The sequence below is a fragment of the Cetorhinus maximus genome, chromosome 20 (genome assembly GCF_964194155.1).
Source record: "Cetorhinus maximus chromosome 20, sCetMax3.hap1.1, whole genome shotgun sequence".
NCBI lineage: Eukaryota > Metazoa > Chordata > Chondrichthyes > Lamniformes > Cetorhinidae > Cetorhinus > Cetorhinus maximus.
Genome location: NC_135898.1, coordinates 8,718,991 through 8,739,893, shown reverse-complemented (window position 1 = coordinate 8,739,893; position 20,903 = coordinate 8,718,991). Strand labels below are relative to the sequence as shown.

The following is a 20,903-nucleotide window of genomic DNA, read 5'->3' as shown; positions in this document are numbered from 1 at the left end:
TTTCAAAATACAGAAATAATCACAAAAAGCAGGAGAAATAATGAGATCATTGACTATTTATCAATGTCATCCTTCAGTCAGTGTAACTCTTCTGCTTTTAATTAAGCTGACTAGAAAATAAAATACTGAGTTGTGGGCTGTACAGGGCATGGCTCAGCCACAGGGAAGGTTCATGGATTGATGTTTCCTAGATTAATGTATTAATTAGGCAATTTTTTTTTAGCATGTGTCAGTCAATACTTTCCCCCACCCCAAGATGTGCCACTGGATACACCGGGAGTCAAAATGCCCAATTTGTTGGTGTTAATCTCCCAGTCAGAACAAACCTTCAGCTGTGGACACTGTTTAGTGTTACATGACCATCATGGCAGCTGCTTATTCATTCAGAAACAGAAGAAACTTTAACTGCTATAAGAATTCCATTCTGAGTTGTGTGTGTTTCCTGTGACTGTAACAATTGCATATTGTATGCTTGTTGGTGAAAGTCATTGTTGTCTGCCAGTTACCATGTTCCCCAGATTGTTTTGGCAAATTAGAAATCGCTTACAGTTCTCCATTTTCTTTGTAAAAATAAAGAAATCAGTATCTGCTGCTGCTTCTGTTCTTGTTGGTCCTGTTTCTGGTTGGTTCAGCCCAGCATGAATAGCGGTAATGACTGTCATTCAATCGGATACTTTTGAACCAATAAGAAGGATACTCTGAATCATACATGCCATTGGACCCATGGCCTATCCTGTATTCTTGTTGCTATGTTGACTAACATTGCCTACAGTATTCTCTAAACTGAGAAACTTAGTTCAAGGATCAATGCCCAAAGCACAGGATAGGTTGATAAGAGGAGGAGAGATGGCGTAATCATGAATGATTGGATGTGTCAGATCTAGGTGGTAAGATGGGGAGTAGACTTCAGTGCAACTCGAGATCCTGCTGTTGCTGAGGATGTCTGTTGTTGATGCAGGAAACTAGCAACTTGTCTGTCAAGCCAGCCCTGCCATGATGCCTGCACCATCTGAACGAGACTCTTTTTGTTCACCTCCCTCTCCACTCTCACCCACTTGATTCCAACTTCCTCATTTGACTGCAACTAGTTCAGGAAATGGCATGTGTTCGTATTCTGATCAATTATTGGAATAACCTGTCAATAGGCATGCAATCCAGGCCTTTTACTACATTGTAAACCTTCATCTTGTTGCCTCTAAACCTCTACTGCTCAAGAGTAAATGCACCCAGTTTTTTTAAGCCTGAGTAACTAATGTTTTTTATGCTTGGAATCATTCACCTAGCTGTTTTAAAGGCCACCCACCATTTCAAGGGACCAAACTTGGGGCACATTACCCTAAACGTGGTCTAACCAAGGGCCTGCACCATTATCAGAATAGTGTCCTTTAATTTGTACTGTTTGGTTCCATTAAGAAACGCAAAACCCCGTTTGCTTTGGCGATGGCTTCTCAGTACTGGTTGTGCAACTTCGCTATTCTATGTCCAATAACACCTCAATCCTTTTCTCTCTCAACCACTTTCATGATCATTCCCTATAAATTATGAGCATATTCTGAGTTGCTGCTACCAACATGCATGTCACTACAGTTATGTAGGTTAAATGCCATTTGTTATTGTATGGCCTATTTCCCTTCCAAATCTAAATCTGTTTACATCAGATTGTGTTCCTCGGCTGTCTTTGAATCATGTTCATATTTATGGTATAATTGACAATCTTAGTTATCATATTCCCAATACTAGTGTCCAGTTCATGAATAAAAAGAGTAAACAGAAGCGAGCCCAGGACTTATTCCTGGGGGACACCACCAGTACTAGCATGCATTCATACTGATCCACATCCATAAACTGCACCTTGTTTTGATTTAGACCTGTTTCTAATCCCAGTTAGCAAATTAACACAGTAACTGCAAAATTTCAATTTGTGAAGGTACCTTATCAAAGCTTTTCTGCAAATCTCAAGGATGCAGTGTCTACCAGGTTTCCCTCATCCACTCATCCAGTGGCATCTTTAAAAGACTTGATCGAGCTTCTTTTCTGGGAAACGTTGTGTATTGCAAAAAGCCCTTTCTCTTTGCCAGTGATCATCAAAATTATCTCTTGGATCTGCCTGTTGGGTCCTGTTGTGTAATGGTATTTCTATAGAGAGTCTGGGGATGATGAAGGAAGTCTGTATTTCCTGATGTTCTCATCTGACAAATGTAAAGATGATGAAAAGTACAAGTACACTGCATAAAGTCCACGTATTGATGTAGATTGGTGTATTATCAGAGAAGGTTGGATAGATGGTGTGTGCGTGATAGGTATACTCGACTTTAATGTCATTTGTGTCATTTTGAAATGTGAGATAAATTTAATATGGAGTAACCTGCCTGGCATGCCTCTGACTTTCCTTCTCAATATCTGCTCCTTTTATGTGGTCAAGTTTCAAAGTTACATTTGTGTACGCTGTAATTAATTTCCTCAACCTCACGTTCCTCCTCCCCTGTATCTACCTTGCCGACGAATAGCACGGAGATATGCCGAGATTGTAAAGTACCACGTGTGAATGAATTTTCAACATCTGTCAGAGACAGCATACAAGAATTTGATAAATATAAATTCTGTGCAACATTTACTTTTCCAGTAATGGATTATGCATCGCATTCTATGTTGTACTCTTCCAAACAGTCCAGAATTAATTTCGGCAACACTGGTTTCTTCATGTCACAACTGCAAGATTTCATTTCGGTTTGCCAAAATTTAGCGTGGTAAAATTGTCTTGGACAGAAAAGAGAATGAGGTCACAACAGTATGATCAAAATTAGGCGTACCAGAAACAGTATTCTGCAGTTATTGAAATCCTCAACAACTCATGTGATTTGAACCATGATTTGAGGTGGGGGGAAGGTGGGGTTTGTGTTGCTGAAGAGCATGAAAATTACTTGCTTGGTTTTGTGCCTAGTGGTTATGATGTAACAGAACAGTGCCCCTTTTCCCTCGTGATACATCAGACGATGTTGCCTCGTCAGATTCAAGCAGCAATACCTGCACACATACACGTGAAGCACTGCTGGGCACTTTGCATGCTGGCCCAGCCAGTGGTACTCATAACTTAGTGGGTGGAAATATTAGTGCTTGAGAATCAATAAGAAGATTATGAGGCTGTTTCAGTATGTATTGTGTGGGACAAAGGCTAGGAAAAAAATGCTGCATTGACCTAGTTGCTGCCCTGAGGCACACAAGCGTCTTCACTAGGCAGCAGAGGCCAAAATTGAGTGACCACCTTAGAATGCCATTCGGTTGCTGTCTCTCGGATATTCCATATGCAAAATTCTGCTGCTTCGGGCGCAAGTTGTCGGTGAAATGCACGTTGGCCTTGGGTGCAAGCCACTGCTAACTCTCTCCCTGCGTGCAAGGTATTACATTTCATTGACTCTCTTACCCAGCCACAGTGCGCAGGCTGAAAAGGGAGCTGTGTTTTGTGAGAAACCTCATTGCTGGCCCATCTGCAGAGCAATGCTGATAACAGCAGATACTGCTGAGCTGCTGATAGCTGGCACACTAATCTGCAAAAATTCCACCATAAAAAGAACTGGCAAGAAGTGGGTCTCCAATATATAAATAAGTGGTGGAAAAATTGTGTAAATGTTATTTCTTTTGAGAGTAGGCGTGACTCCTGACATCAATCCTTGCCATAAAATGAAAAATTCCTCAAGTATCAGTTAATAATGTAACAGTATCCAGACGGCTTCATTCTGTAACTGTTCATGTAGCTCCTATTTTTATTCTTGTTCAGTACCCAGGTTTAAGCCATTTGAAGCCAATCTGTATTAACTTATTTTGCTTCAATAATTAATGAAATTTATTTATGTTCCTTCCAATACTGCACTCAGCTGCATTTTTCTTGTTCTTGTTCATGTCTTTATTGCTGTAACCTGGAATCACATCTTTGTAATGTGCACTTAGTTCCTTGTTTGTTTTGCTTCCAACAGAACTAATGTTTTTCTAACTCCATCAATTGAAATAATGTACATTTGAACTGCCTGTAAAATGCCCTCTTTCCAATCTGAAGTTTTATTGGAGGTTCATGTGTTGCAAACCTATGCAACTTCTGCTACTGTAGTTTCAAATCATTGTGGGTTAGCAAGTAGATCTCTTGAAGGTCAGTCTTATTTCCCTTTGCTTTTATATTCATATCAATAAGACTTTACTATTGTGACTTGTAGTTATTCCAGCTGCAGTATTGTGCAATTCTAGTATAATGTGATGTCTGTTGTATGTGCACTCTTCAAAACCTATACCAAGGGCGGTGCTGTGGTTTTAAAAAACATCATTGGATATTTTTTAAAGTCAAGGGTCTAACACGATCAATGCGAGAAGCAAACTCTACACGTGTTTGTGACAAAACTAGGAGATCAATTGTGAAACCCTCTTCGGGATGCTTTGATTAGCTTTGACTTTGCTGTGAGATTTCAAATCTTCAAAATCTCTCTTTCTCAGTCTCTGGCTTACACAGACTGTGTCAATATCGTGTTTTATTTCTGTTTTTCTACAAGGACACTGATTCTGTATTCTCCAGATCAGGCTTTTTAGAATGCATCCTGGTTGTTTGGTTTCTATTTCTCCTCTAAGGTCGTGTTCCCGGTTCAACGCTTCGTAAATGTGTAAGCGATCACCCTTCATGTGGCACTAGCAGGCACAGTCTCTCTTCTGCATTGTCTATTTCCAGAAGTGGCGGAGGTGCAGCCGCGAGACATGCGACCTTCCTCCGCGCCAACCTCACTCTCCCCCCCCCCCCCCCCCCCCACCAGCCCCCCGCAAACCGTCGTGGCTTGCTTGCCAAAGATGGATTTTGTTGTAAAACCTGAACTCCTGTGTAACTCCCACTAAAGGAGGAGATGCCCCAGCCCCTATTCTCTGCCGTCACAATACTTATTGGAACGCTTGTCTGCATTTAGTGGTGCAGAAGAGTGAACGTTTGAAGCATTACTGGGCAGAGTAAAGCTGCAAATCAAATCAAAGCAGAGTATTTTTGTACAGATTCTAGTGACTAAAGGGGGTCTTGCCAATGACAACGTTGTATCTATACTTTACATTGTAATGTATCCAAGTGATCATTTTCCCAATAAATAATGTTTTGATGCATATATCTTAAAATAAGATTTGTATTGTGTCTTCATCTCCTTCGCTGATTATCCCCACCCCAACCACCCTAGTGCCCACAGCTCTGTGCCTGCATGTTCAACCTGTTGGTTAAACGGGAATGAATGCAGAGAAGGCTGGCATGTAGTTATTGACCCCGCGCTGAAGCTCCCCTTCTTTCTATCTCAAGGGTTGCCAGTCGATAGTTTGGCCCCCCCTACCCTTTCCCCGCTGACCCCCAGCCTCTCTGCTCCAAATGAGAAACTTGCATAACGCTACAAACAAACACACCAAAAATGTTGGGCAGGGAAGTCCTTGCTTCATTTGAAGATCTTTGACCAACACCCCCAAGCCTGGGCTATTTTGAAACTTTCAATAGATTTCTGAGAATGATTACAACATGGCATTTGGGCATGAGCTTCAGGTAATGATAATAACACTTGAATTATTCATTAGAAATCCAAAATCATCTTTTTTGCGTATGTTTTTTCCAATCACGTTGAGCTGATTTGAGAGTAAAGCAGCTTCTAGTTGGTCTGGAGTTGAAGGATGCATTTGCACCGCAGTGTTATTGTGAAAGTGGTTTTGTTTAAAATTGGCCCTGACCTCCAGCACAAAGCTGAGTGAAGCTCCCTGATGGAGTACAGAGCAGCATCTTAATTGATATGGACAGTCCCATTTCCGGTTGACATTCCACCAATGGATGGTTCCAAAAGTACCACTTCATCAGCAAACAAAATCACTTCCAACTGTTGTACCCTGAAGTTAGAATGAGCAGAAAAGGGCTGGGACACAGTTCACATTTCTCTGAGACCTGTCCTTGAATCTGGCTCAGGTAGATGGATTAAGCATTTCCTCTATCTGATTACAATAGTATCACAAAAGGAAGGAATTGGACATCCCAGACTGGTTCCTAGTAGGAACATACGAATTAGGAACAGGCCGTTTGGCCCCCCAAGCCGTCTCCGCCATTTGATAAGATCATGGCTGATCGGATTGTGGCCTCAAATCTGCTTTCCTTCCTACCCCCGATACCCTTTTACTCCCTTGCCAATCAAGAATCTATCTAACTTGACCTTAAAAATATTCAATGACCCAGCCGCCACTGTTCTCTAGGGAAGAGAATTCCGCAGACTAACAACCCTCTGAGAGAAAATTTATCTCCTCATCTCTGTCTTAAACGGGAGATCTCTTCTTTTTAAATTGTGGGGCCATCTTGCTCCCTCTTGGCATTGGGTAGATGGAAATGTCCCAAAAGTACAGTTGCAGTAAGCTGGGGTTAAAGAATACCTAGACACAAAAGAGGCAGTTTTATCGAATCTGACCAACGTTGACAAGGGGTTGTTGATGTTGACTGTACTGGGGTAATGGGAGATGTGGGCAGAGGAGGAGCAATAGGAGTGTTTATTTGATTATCCCCAGCCCTGGAATCCAGCAAGGAGTAGTAAATGAAAAATTGTAAATGAATACACTCCTACTTGGAAAGAAAATGAAAAAAAATGTATTTCTAAATCTTGCTGCGACAAACCGATGAGGGAATTCAGAGGTCAAGTGAGATTGTAAAAGAGGAAATGCCGGTAGAAAATGAATGTGATTGGGAGGGACAGAAATGAAATGAAGGATTAACTAATCTGTTTCTAACGTGTCCTAAACTGTACCTGAGCTTTTCTATAAATGCAACCGGAAGTTGGCAGAAATGGCATTTTAAAGCCTCATGGTGCTTCTGTTCAGGTAAGAACTTTTTAAAAGTGCATTTCTGGAACTTTCTGAAAGTCAAAAATTTATTCCACTTGCAATAGGGTAGATTGACAATTCAGAATGCTGTAAAACCTGTGTTATTTTCGTAGCACACGTAAGGAGCTTTTAGCCAAAATCTCAGCTGTTTATATCAGTTGCAGTTGACACAGGACGTCAGCTTTTGGTGAGATTTATTTTTCAAAGTCATTATGTGGATCAAGTCTGCAATCTTGGATCTCAATTTAAATCCTGAAAGATGAAGGGTTTTACACTGAGAATGCATAATACCAGTAATACTTTTGGATTAAAAACACAGTGTATCCTGGAAATGTATTATTCATGAGCAGGATGGAACTTCACAGAGTGATGGATTCTATGAATATTGCCCCCAAACTCCTTTCATGTTTTTGCAACATGTTGAGCATGAATCTGCATGTTTTGTGAACTGGCTGTCTATCTGCATGATGATGTTGAAACCACTTCCATTTGTGTACTCACATCAACTTGCTCATGTATTTCCAGAATTAAAATACAGAAGGAATGAAATAATGTCCCAATGGGGAAGCATTTTCTCTTCTCGTTTGTACGTTTAGCCACAAAATACATGTAAGAGGTGCAGGACTGATGAGACGAATTATTTTTGTTTTCCTTTAAATCATTTAGTAGGATAATTCTGAGATTGGTAAGATTAGCCATCAGCATTCCGTGGCGAAAAGAAAATTCAAACAGTTGCATTGAGCCTGTGCTCGTATGAACCGGATGCAATTTAAGTACTAAGTGCTGGAAGCCCACAGCAGCTCCAGGAACATCCGACAAAACAAAAGGCAGATTGCTGTTTCCAGTATTGATCCTCCATTCGAACTTGCTCCAGGGTCTCCGCCTGAAAGGTTCGCCTGCTTTCTCCCTCAGATGTTGGACTTGCTGTGTACTTCCAGCATTTTCTGTTTCAGATTTATAGCATCAGCTTTCATCTGTAGCTGGTGAGTTGCCTCCTGGGGAGAGTTTTTCCAGAATTGCCTCCTCACCATCAATAATGCATGGCCTGGGGCTTTGCTGACTCCGAACATTTTGCTCAGCCACTGTGGCACAACCACTTTCCAGATTACAAAGTTAACCCGGAGGCAAGGTTGCTGGAGTGGAGGAAACACAGAATTCTTCTCGGACATCCTTTTGCTGTCTGTTTTACAAGACACCTGCCCAGTAAGATCTGCTCGCTCATTGATAACTCCAGTCTATGCACGGCATTCAATTTATGGTTTTCAGTTCCAGTTTGAAACCCATTCCACTCAGTTGCCTGAGCAGCTGCTTTTTTTCATAATAAAGCATCAGTTGGTGGAAAAGTGACAATAGGTCCTTCTGTCCCAACTGTTTGAACTAAAGTAGGAAATAGTTGACTTTTGTTGCAGGGGGTGGGGGTGCAGAACACAGAGGGGCCATGGCTGGGAAAGGTGAGGCTCACACTGTCGGAATTTCCACCCATTTAAATTCATGGAAACAGTGGAAAATAGCCTCCTTCAGTGGCAGGTTCACCATTTCTCGAGCACTTGACTGCAGGGATCACCTTTAACTTGGCTTGTTTGCTAAAATTATGGCCTACATTGACTTGTCTGACCAGCAGAGATGCCGATTTATCATGAATGAATAGGACAGATCCTGTTTTTATTAAAAAAAGATTGGAGGATGTTTGGCAATCCTTTGGGAATCATGTTCCACAAAACAGCAACCGGCTGATCAGTTTACCTTGTACCACACATATTATTACAATTGTGTGTTTTGTAAATGTGTCTACAATGGAAACATTGTGGCTAAGTAAATATTGGACTGTCAATGTGCTGATGCTTCCAGTTAACTTAGTTTCTGTTGTGTATTTATTAAATTCATAAATGGGCGAGTTTGTAACTCATTCAAAACTCACCCACTTAGACAGAATTAAAATCAGGTCCATTAAGTCCGCACACGTTCCAGTACTGTATTTTATTCCAAGTTCAATACTTTATAAAGCATCTGGAGAGGAAGGCGATAAGGGTCATCCACACACATTAAGAATTGAAAGGCCACGATTATTCAGTAGATTTTTTTTCAATAACCATTTAATTAAAGCTCTCTTCTCCCGAATAATTATGGCCTTGCAATGCTTAAACATAGATAACTCTTATGGAGTTGTTCAAAGTGTGTGAGAGTGACTTTTGGCAAGAAACACAATGGAAATTGGGGCGTCCCTGGTGTTCAATGGGTCGAGGATCCCTGCTCAAGGTTCCCTCATTGTTCACTGGAAGTGTGAATCCCAATTGTTTGCAGAATGGTTGGTGATCACTTTTTAATCAGCTTGGGAGTTTTTGAAATCATTGCATCCAATCGGTCCTGCACCTTGGGGATTTTGCAAATAATCTCCAACTGAGTGAGGTTGTTGAGAAACTTTTTATTGGCGCAGTACATGCTATTTTTATAACCCTGAAATGCCTGTTTCTGATCAGACCCAGGCTGTAATTCTAAGTTCCTGTCCCTGAAGTTTTTATACCGCAGAGCAGTTCAGGGGATCAAAAACTTTTTGAGTCCTTCCCCTTGGACATTGTACTGCATACTTCATCATGCATGGAAGAAGCATAGGCTGGAAAGTGTTTCAAGGAACAAGTGCATTGCATGCTGGGATGACATCCTGTTACAGCAACTTCATAATTCTGCCCCTACACCAGCAAAACATAGCTCAGTGTTTATGGGTGACTGCAGAGCAGGAGTGGAAAGGGGCATTACTGGTCATAGAGATGAAACTTGAAGGGAAGGGAATGGATCCAAGCTGGATGGTGAAATATGAAACACAGATTCTTTTGTTGATGGTAGGTTTATTCACAGAATGCAGCATTATGTATCCCTGTCTCCTACGTGCCAGTACTCCAATGACCAAGCAGTCCCTTTTTACACTTGTTTCATATACACCTTCTTCCCTATGTGGGGGGGAATCATTGCAAAGATTAGCAGGCAGTTAATCAATCTGTTCGAACCACATGATAAACACTCCTTCCACAGCCAACAAGCCTTAGAGTGAGACTTGTACCCAGAGCTTGTGGCTCAGAGGCAGGGGTCACACCTACTGAGCCTCAAGACCTCTCATTCCCTTTTTATAACCTTCGAAGTATAGCAATAAAAACTGATTAATAGTCTCTTAAAGGGGCACAGTCCTTTTTTTATGTTTATTTCATGTATCTTCACATGCATTTTGTTCCCTTTGGGTAATAGTGGGCAAGTGATGGAAGGATTCCCAGGCTGATTATCAGCCCATTGAACTGCGTCATGAAGTTCCTTCTACGCCTGACAAGTCCTGGCCTGGGACTCGAGCCCAGAGGGAGAGACACTACCACTGCACCACAAGGCCTCCCAGTCCCTTTTTATACTCTTTTTGTGTACTAATAAAAATAGACAAATGGACAAATGAACTAATTCACTCAGTGACACCCCCGTAAAGGGGCACTGTTACAAAATGACAAAACTTTTAAAGAAAACTTAGCAAATCGAATTAAAATGTTGTTTTGGTTGCATGATGATTTTGCACTGCACCCGCTGTGGTGCCCACAGGTCATAGAAGGCCTGAAGCGTACCAGTGGACACCACGTGCTCCCTCTCCAGGGACACCTGGCCACAAACCAGCCCCTTTTTATACTCTTTCAAGCAAAACAAAAATAAATAAATTTAAACTAAAAATCAACAAATGTGAGGGGGTGACAGCCCCTAGTGGGGCACTGTAACTAAAACAAAAACGTGAAAGGAAGCTTACAAAATCAAATCAAAATGTAATTATTGGGGGTGATGATGAACCCCCCACCCCCATCCCCACCACTCCCCCGCCCCCCACCACCACCACTCCCCCACCGACTGTGGAAGGCCTCAAGCATACCAGTGGACACTGCGTGCTCCATTTCCAGGGACACCTGGCCGTGAACTAGTCCCTTTTTTTTATAATGCTCAAGATACTTAATCAATGCCTTCCACCTGTTTACCCTTAACCCGAACAATACAATTAACACATTAACAAGGGTCTTTCCAGATCCTTTCGAAACTGATATTTGGTGCGTATTCGGAGTAGCTGATGATGCAGCAGGGGCTAAGGAGTAATCCTAAATTGCCAAAGTTCAGCTCGGTGCATTATCAGTCTTCAGTCACTGCATGTGTTGCTTCCTTCAAACACAATCCAGCCTCTCACTGTCTCTGTCTCATTTGCACACACTCCTTTGCCGTCTGTCTGTCTCTCTCTGTCTGTAAATATGAGGCTATTATATGTACACAAGTATGTTGTAGGTGCAGAGGTTTAGAGACTTTGCAGTGAGCTTTCTTTCACTGTGGCAGCCCAGAGCTTTCATGGTCATTAAAGCCCCAATGCACCAAGAACAAAGTCCAGCCCAAATTCTCCAGTTGAAGAGGAGTTAGTGCTGTGACAATGATTTCTGATTCTCTCAAAAAGTTCTTGTGGATGGCATTTCAACTGGATTGTGAAAAGATCTCTCAAGCACCTGGGTCCTGTGTGCTGGTGGTGTCGTAGCAGCTAGCTTTCTGCCACCAGGCTCTGCAGTCTTTGAAAAGCAAGTGGCCTTTATTCATGCTTTGCTGTAAAATAAATCCTCTGTTGAATCAGTATCGATCCTACTGTGTTTCAGGGCGCAGAGTACTGCTGTCAGTGAATTAACCAGCTCTTGTTGTGTTCCAGGTTTCCCAACGGATACAGCTGAAGATGCTCCTGAAGTGGGCAGATCCAAGGGAGCCAACAACTTGACTGTGAACTGGCCTAGCCAAGCCCAACCTTTCAGCTCCAATTCTGTGCACAGCAGTGACGAAGAGTGCATCGAGGATGGTGGCGACCCACTGGACAGCAGCGGCCACAGACCCCTCCTGATGGATTCGGAAGAGGATGAGGAGGCTGGAAAAGCCCAGAATTCGGTGGAAGGACAGCCTAAGCTTGTCCGTCCAGGTGTGGCAAACCTGCTGGAGCCTCCAGCCAAGGACATGGCTGAAGAAACCAATACTGAGGTGGATGTGTTTTCTGCTGCTCCCTTCAGAAACCTGAGGGGCGCTGAAATAGTGCAGGGTACTCTCGATGTTTTCACCAAGGCTCCGTTCAAAGCAAAAATCAGTGCTACTCGAAATCAAACCGAGGAAATTGATGTCTTTACAAGAGCACCATTCTCCAAAAAGAAAGCATTGGCAACCTTGGAAGAGGCGGCTTCATACCCACTCGTAGCGAAAGCCAGTGAAGAAGTGCCTGAGCATTTGCAGTTTGGGAGCATTGCCCAAGATGCCCATCAAATGGGTCAAAATAGGTTCCCTGGTTTTCAAGACCAGTGTGTTGGATCGTCTGGAGGAGTCCAACATCCTGCAACAGCTTTCAAAGCCATCAACCAGCAACAGTCTAGGGAAGCGGTGTCTAACCGAGAAACAGACCCGCTGAAAGATTCCACTGACTTTCCAAACCACCAAATGCATCCTCCCGGCACTTTGTTAGCTCAGGAAGCGTTGCTGGCGGCTGTGAGCCCTCAGCCCTTCCGTCCTCGGGCACTAGCCAAATACTCCCGTCACTACAAAGAGGAGGAGTGGCAGAATCAGCCACCCGCCACTGCGCACATGGCTGATAAAATGCGAGGAGCCGACAGCCCTGCCTCTCTGCACCCAAGGACTTCAGAAGTGCGTGGGACTGACCCATTTGCTGCAGCTCCCTTTCCCACTAAACCCCGAAATCAGAAACCTTAACACGTGACCAGGGGGTTTGGGGGAAGCATCAGTTCAAATTGCAGTATCTCACTTGGTCGGTTAAGGAACATTACACCCTTTCTCTCGCCACCTTAATGGGACTGTATCAAACCTGTTAAATTGTCAAATCTCAGGCCATGGTATTGTGCAAATAATCTTTTTTCTTTCTCCCTCTCGGGCATTCAAGTTTGGACAAGGCCCCATCTGATAGAATGACCACCCTCTTCAACCTGGCCAAGGCAGCAAAGGGTTGTCAAGTTGTAAGCCAGTTCCAGATAGTCTTTATTACGGATTCCACACATGCATGGTCCAGTTGGGCCCACAATTACAGTAGAAGGGAAGTAGAATATGTAGTGTTTCACCCTTGGAATTGGGTTGAAGGCTTCTTTGGCTTTTCAGCAGATCTCTGTGAGGAGCCCAGCTTTATTTAAGTTGTATGCTGGATCTAACCTCCAACCTCAATTTAGATACGATGGTGATAAGAAATGCACCACAAAAGTGTTTCACATCGCACAGTGTTCAATAATTCTTGCGATTGCCTCCTTGTGGGTGTGATTATCTTTTATACACTGCATTAAATATGTAAATATAAAACACTACCATGCAACCAAATTTTATTCAACTGCCTAATTGTAAATTGAAGGAAAAATGCAATTTAACAGTGCCTTGTAAAACTAGACAGGTTTATTTCCAGAGGATGAGTTTGTGCATTGAACTGGGATACTGCAAACTCGTAGACATTCATAGTGATACAATCCTGCTGCTGCTGTGACGGTGCTGTCCTCCAAAAGTGTGGAGTGCGTTTTAGAGTGACACTGTGTGCAGTGTTGACCCTGTTTTGTTGCACAGTGAACACAAGATGCAAGCGATACAATCATAGATTCCTTTAATGTTTGCCCAGTGGTTTCAGACAATGAAGCTTAGGCTTGCAAGGTGTGACTAAAAGTTAGCTGATGCCTTTATTTGAGTGACTCTGCTGAAGATCTCTCATTCTTGCATTAAACAAAAAGTTCCACCGAGGAGGTTTGAATGAATTCACTTGCACCATCAATTTTTATCACAGGTAAGATTTTTTGCGATTTACCAGACTAGGCATGTGTTGAGAAAATATAATTTTGGTGGATAAGGTACGTGACCACTCTGTTCAATGGTCAGCGTACGATACACCAACAAATGTCATTTTGAGTTGCAAGCTAATCACAGTCATTAAACTACATTTGAAGTTGGATGTAGTTTGTATTCAAAATTATTCTGCAGGCGTTCCTGAAATCTTGTGACAGTCATGCCTCCCTGCCTTGCAAGCAAGGCCACAGCTTGTAGCTTGGTACCAGTTCTGAGCTAGTAATGCCTTAGCAAGCTGGGTCTTAAATTACGTTGTGACTGACGGGGGAAGGGGCTGAACAGTGAATTGGCAATAATTGTTAAAATGCTGCTAAAAGAATTGCCAAATAAAGTGATAACACATGAGTACCTGACATTCCCTACTTAGCTTTTGAAATCACATTCATTGGGAATTCAATTCATGTCCCAAGCCCTTAAGATGCTTCATTTCGAAATAAAAAGTTTCTTGGCTTGTCTGTAGCTTCCTTTCTCCAAGTACTGGAGATGACAATGATGAGCTGAAGTGATTCCCTCTTCTATAAAACCAGGAACTCTATGAAATTAGTGCATTCATTTTAAAAAGCTCCTGAATTGCCATTTTGGATTTTAAAAAACCCCACAAAACGTAATTCAAAAATCAAGTAAACGTGGAAAGATTTCCATGTGAAAAGTCGCTGTGGCTGTCGGCTGGCTGTTTTTCTACAGCCTCGATTGTCCGTGGGATGGGAGCGCTCAGAAATGGGAAGAGGCCTGTTGGCCGTCAAGAGGATCAGTAATCCAGCTTCCTTTTCCAACCTTGTGGTGATGAGGTAGGTTGAAGAAGGCCAAATTTCCACCCAGGTTGAACGCTTGGCCAAAGAACAAATTGCTGCATAAAAGGAAGAAAAATGAAGAGCTGAAAGTTGCTTTGCTTTTGCAAAATTCCAAACCAGTCTGAGGAAAATTGTGCTCCATGCGTCCCCTTGTCACATAGGATATCTTGGACTTGGCGTCTTTAGGGTATCTTATGGAATGTAGCACTAGTCCTGGTTTTAAATGGAAAATGGTATTTTCATGAAATTGTGTCTCTGTTCTAATGAAGAGAGTTAAATGTCAATGTATCAGTGTCTCACTTCACACCACCTACTCCTCTTCTGGTGTTCACATTTCAAAACTGGTCATTACTGATGCTCTTTTACGAGCTGAATAAGGCCTTTTCTATGTTTTGTTGGAATTTAATATAATGGCCTTTGACTTATTCCAAGAGAACAGCAGCCTCTTTGGACCATTTCCTGACTTAATTTGCAATGTTTTCATGAAAAAACCTAAATGATCACAAAATGTGATCCTAAGAACACTAGTTAGCTGCCAAGAGCAATGGAATTTGACTCAATTAATCACTGAAACACAAGAATGCAAACAGAACAAGCCGGTAATAGCCACAGTAGGTCAGTTGGCATCCAAGTTAGCATCCAAGTCAGTTAACAAGCCCATTGAGCTTGTTCTGCCATTTAATTCAGTCATGGCTAATGTGTGTCTTAACATCCTTTTCCCCTTTGGTTTTCTAGGCCAAATGGCCTATTCCTGCTCCTAAATCCAATGATTCTGTGATTTATTATTTATTTTGACACAAAGCTGAGCAGCCTTTGTTTCAAATTTTTCATTCGCCCTTGGCCTCAACAGCCTTTTTGGGGAGAGGACCAGATTTCGACTCCCCTTTGTGTGGGGAAGCGTTGTCTAACATCACCTTTGAATGGCTTGGTTCTAATTTTGAGGTTATGCCCCCTTTTTGTTGTGGTGGGATTGTACAGAACAAGTTTCTGTCTTATCTGCCTTATCAACTCCTTCAATCATCGCCATTAGGTCACCCCTTAAGCTCCTACACTCCACAGTAAATGAGCCTCCTCTATAGAACCTATCCTCATAATTTAACCCTTTCAGCTCCTTCCTACTGCTGACAGGCCAGATAGGCTTTTCCTGCATTTTCTGTTTTTATTGCAGGTTTACAGTGATTAAGAGATGGGTTCTGACATTGAGAGTATAGCCTTTATTAGAATGAAGGGGACACAGTGTCACAACCTCTTCACTCTTGACAGACAACCGACTGCTCTGGTGTGTATCCCTTGCAGTTTCCATTTTGTTTTATTTTACTGTAAACCAGTGAGCGATTGTCAATAGGTCAAGATGCTCTGCCGCAAGTGCCCTTTAGACAGTCTCCTCAAAGGCACATGGCTGCTTGTAAGCAGCAGTATTGAAACAGAACAAGCTGCAAGGAGGGATAAGTCAGGAATTTGATTCGATGTAAGACACTCTTCACAATGCAGGCCATCATGCAACTATCCAGCGCACTATGTTCTCCCTTCATTCTGAGAATAAGCTTTTTTGTTTGCATTTAGTTTTAGCAGTTTGTACCACGTTTTTTGTTTTATTCATGAAATGAAAAGACTTGAGTTGCTTGAACCTCTAATTATGTTTCCCAAAGGTCCAAGACGACAGCAAATGTTGCACTAAAACAATTTCCATTAAACAGTTCTGTCTCTCCTTTTCATGCATCTTTTCCCATCATATTTTGGATTGCTTTAGAAGACTTTTTAAGCAATCTTTCCTCAAACATTTTCTGATCTGCACACATTCTTGGAAACACTCCTAGTTTTGACAAAAAGCAAAGTCAAAAATCGTGAAGTCAAGTCGATATTTTCTGATGAATGATATGTCATTGCTCTCTAAATGCGAAGCTGCTTCTGTTCGGCTGTTGCATTTTTAGTGGACAGCTTTATGAATTTGTTGATACTTGAATGTTTATTTAGACCTTGAATTGAGGAACACTGACCTGATCTGGTGATGGGCACAAACACTGCCCTAATTGAGCTGCCGGTACATTATGGAACCCTACTGCCTATTTCCAATACGTCCAGTGAGCTGGTTTGCAGATGGGTGTGGGGAGGAACCTTGCTCTGCTCTGCAGCTGAATGCGATAACAAGCACTGCTTTCCTCTGATGGCTGAATGCTCATATAAAACTCAAGGTGGGGTGTTGGGTTTGAGGCGGGGGGGAAGGTGTGATGGGTGTTGCATTTGGATATTCGTGAAATTGTAATAATGAAGAACCGATTAAACTGGCTAATGGGCTGTGAAGAAGAGAAAGGATTTGAAAGCAGCTGTAGAATTGGTCTTTGAGAATTTCTGAAGTTGGTTTGACCCCCATCAAGATGTCCCACCTTAGCAAACTAGAACCAAAATATGGTGACTAAGTTCCAGTTTTAGATTCAGACATCCTTGGTCTTTCAAGAGCATGTTTTTCTCAGGCTGGAGTTACACTTTGGCTGACAGTGACTTTTCTGCAAGATTTAAACATGTCAGTTGCTGCTACGACCCACAGTTTACAAATTGTGTATTCCTATAAAAACCCTAAGGGCAGATTGGCTCTCCCAAATGCATTCCCGTTTGCAGATTCATTTACATCACTATGAACTTGTCCTTAATCATTTTTCTTCTTCACTCCTCCTTGCCAGATATGTCACAAGTACAAAATGGCCCCTAATTTGACACCAATTGAATAGTCTGCCTCAGCAGCCACCATTGGTGCTGCCCTGCCTATACTGGTACTGAGAAGCTGCAGCACTCACCTTGAGGAGTGTTGGGGTTTTGGATAGAGAGGGGAGGTGGCATTGGGGAGGCAGGAAGATTACTGCAATGACTGACTCTTTACTTTGGACGAGCAACAGAATCCCTGCTCAATAAGAAAGAGGCTAGTGTCAATTTTACTGAATTTATCCAGCACCAAACCACTGCAAGCCAAATGTTGATCAAAGGCAATGAGCTTTACACTGGTTTGCTCCATATTATCCTTTTAGTATCCCAGACAGCGTAAGCAATGTTTTGAAAACTAGATAGACCTGGATAAAATAACTTAAGCTCATGCTGTATCTGTCTGGCTGATTGATCTCGCTACAGTGATCATTTAAACCAGTAGATGTACTCTCAGGCAGAATTAGTACACCTGCCCACACCCCAAGATGTGTACCAAAATTCTGGCATTGCCCAAATCTTTTCCAAGTTTCCAATGAGATTGTGTTCTTGCTCCCCTACACCAGCCCTCCCCCCACCTTTTCTATGACTCCAAGCTTCCTCTCCACATTAATCACTCAGACGGCAACCTTGAAATTGCACTGGAATATTATCACACACAATCTTAGCCATTTGCATGACCTTCTTTTGCTATTTTCATGGAGATGTTTAATCTATTTGGAAACACATTAATCACCCAGTAAAATAGACAAGCGAATTTAATGTGAATGTATGAAACATTTGTGCAATCTTTACACCAGATAATTTCAAGGGGTACAAGCTAACTATGTTCTTGATTCGTGAAAAATGACAGGATGATAAACTAAATGCTGTTAGTAACACTTCAAATTGATTTGTTCATGAACGACATTCCCTGTGATCACAGGTAAAGAGGCTGTTTCAGGTATTGAAACATCATTTTTGTTCCAAGGGTTACTGCTCTGCTTTCACAAGATCTATTTGGATTCATCTTTTTAAAAGCCCATTCTTGGTATTGGCAACAGGGTGTCTCCATCTGCAATCTCAATGCATTGTTTGCTGACCCTGCACGTACACAGTCAAGACTTAATGTTGTATTAAAATAAATTTGCGGTGCTCTCAGCACAAGATCAATGTGGTGCTTACACTTTTTGTTTACTTCTCGCTACCAGTCCGAAGCTGTGCGTGTTACTTGGGTATGATTAGGTGAGGATTGGCAGCCCTCTTAGTGATGGTATCACATCCAAGCACCATTGTCACCCAGCTCAACCCCATACTTTCCACAAGGAGTCGCTTCCGATGGGGGAGGCAAGAGCAGGAACCCAGGCTTCTGCACCTTAGGCCCATGGACATGTTAAGGTCAACCTTCACTCCGCACCCCCAGCCCAAAGCCCAGATGAGCAAATTCAGCACAGGCTGAGCAAGGTGACCATTTGATTGCTACGTCTCCATACAATACCAAGTAGTGACCTTAGTACATTTGGGGAAAATCAACTAAGTTAGGAAACCAAGATAAAATAAGCAATAATGAAATTAGTACAAGACTGAAGACATGGGATAAATAACTTTGAAGAACTAATGATTACACAGAAGTGCGGAGTGAGAAATCCAGTCAGATTTTTGTTCATTTTAATTTTGATATCCTGATCAGGAGCTGTCAGGTGAAGGAATTTTCTTAAGTGTGCCTGTTTTACTGACTGATGACTCTCGATCTGTTCTGCAATGGATTCCATTAATATAATGTACACAGCAATCATGCATTGGAAAAGTTACCCAAAGAAATTCCTGTCTGGACTCTAAAAGCTGAATATCATTTTTGTGTTTCTGTATCTGAACTGGGTTGTAAGTGTAAACTTTTTTCCCATGGTTGTTTAGTGTGCCTCTCTGAGAGATGATTGAATTTTTTTCCCCCCACTGTAGCCCATTTTATTGTATCCTGGTGTTCAATAGTACTGTATACCTTTAGTTTTCACTAAGAAATTATACAAATTTTAAAATATCTGTATTAAAATGGTCTTGTTGAGAATAAAATGTGTGGTGCTTTACTTCTGATTGAAGTGGAAAATGGTTCCTTTCAGTGGTTGCTAAAACTAACGTGCATGGTCTGAGAGAACGATCAATCGGTCATTGATTCTCATGCAAATTTATTCCCTTATTTAGATTTTGTGGATGGCGATTGCCAGCAGAGCTCATTTCAAATCAATGTTACCTGGAAATTGGAAGGTTGAACATCCATTCCAGGACTTCAGTACATCATTATATTTGTCACACTAGTATGGTAGTTGGGGGAGTGCTGCCCAGTTTCGTGTCTTGGATGAGATAGTAAATGAAGCTTGTGTGTGCTGCTTTGTGTGTGTGTGTGTGGGGGGTATGTATCACAGGTCCCATGGCATAACCTGAAGAACAGGATGTTGTGGCCCACAGTGTCCCCTTCCATTTCCACCACCCAGCGCAAACACCAAAAAGATGAACTGGCTGTTTGAGAGAACTTATTGTGTGGGAAATTTGTTTCCCTGAAACTGACTAGAGTAGCTAATTGTATTTGAAACACTTGGGAATGTTTTTGTGAGAAGGTGCTGTATGAATGTATGTGGCTGTTTCCCATGTGTCACCTGAAAAATGTTTTAAAATAAAAGCCACAATTGGCAGCAAAGAAAACTCCAATTAAAATGCAATCCGAATCCAAACTGCTCTGGTGGGATTGGAACTTGTCATATAGCACTGTTATGACACAGCAGTTGGTAAACACTGAGATGTTTAAATCCCAGAGGGAAACTTGAACGACTGTCATAGCCTATATTTACAATTGGTATATTTGAAATGCAGCTCTGAAATCAGGAATAAAACCATCAAGCCTCAAGAGGTTTTTTATGTAAAACTAAATTAAACGTTTATTAATTTAACAACAAATTAAACACATACACATATTACTACTGTAATAACTTTTAAACAACCCTCCAAATTAATCACTCGCAGGTAAATCTTCACCAAGGCGACAATAACCCATAGACTTTAAACAGACGCCAGGCAAAGCACATTTGACCTTACAAATTCAAAATGAGGTTCCTTGCAATTTGGTTCCTTTGCAGACACAGTTGTAGGCTTACGGGTTGGTCAGACCTTAAATGCCTCTGACTTACACACACAAACTCCTTTCAGTTTATACCTAGCCTCCCCCTTGAATGTAAATATTCCATTGTACCTCCATTGTATTCCTAGGTTTTTTAAATTTTACTTCTCCAAACAATGATCCTTCCACTCTACCAATTTTATTAGTAATATAAACACATTGCTTGACGTTTCCCAGCTAGGTGCAAGATTTTACCCATTCTTTTCAACAAATACAATTTACACTTTACCTTTTATCTTCCTTATGTTTATCTAATTAACATATCAAAACTACTCTACATTAAAGCACCCAGCCTGGTTGGCTTTAATCCAATGAAGACAGACCTGACTGCAAGTCCATTTTAAAAATAATTTCCAATAACATTATAGACATTAATATCTCTTCACGACAGCATGTCCATACACTGTGGTAGTTTCTAAAGGTTGTAGGTGTATCTATCAGTTGCAAATTTGTTTTGATGCAGTGGGGGTAATTTTCAGCGTCTTCCAGAGGAAGCAGTGTAACTTGGGCAGAAACAGAAAATGCTGGAAATACTCAGCAGCTCAGACATCATCTGT

General features: G+C 41.8%; 1 protein-coding gene across 6 annotated transcripts in view; it reads left to right on the top strand.

Annotated features, from left to right (window-relative positions):
- LOC144694829 (AP2-associated protein kinase 1-like) overlaps positions 1 to 19,261 on the top strand; it is a 129,973-nt gene extending 110,712 nt beyond the window's left edge. For all 6 annotated transcript variants that reach the window (XM_078565445.1, XM_078565443.1, XM_078565447.1 and 3 more), the window contains one exon: positions 11,555 to 19,261. In XM_078565445.1, coding sequence (XP_078421571.1) covers positions 11,555 to 12,591 — 1,037 coding nt within the window. In that variant the 3' untranslated portion in view covers positions 12,592 to 19,261. The remainder of the gene's footprint in view (positions 1 to 11,554) is intronic.
- The last annotated feature ends 1,642 nt before the right edge of the window (positions 19,262 to 20,903 follow it).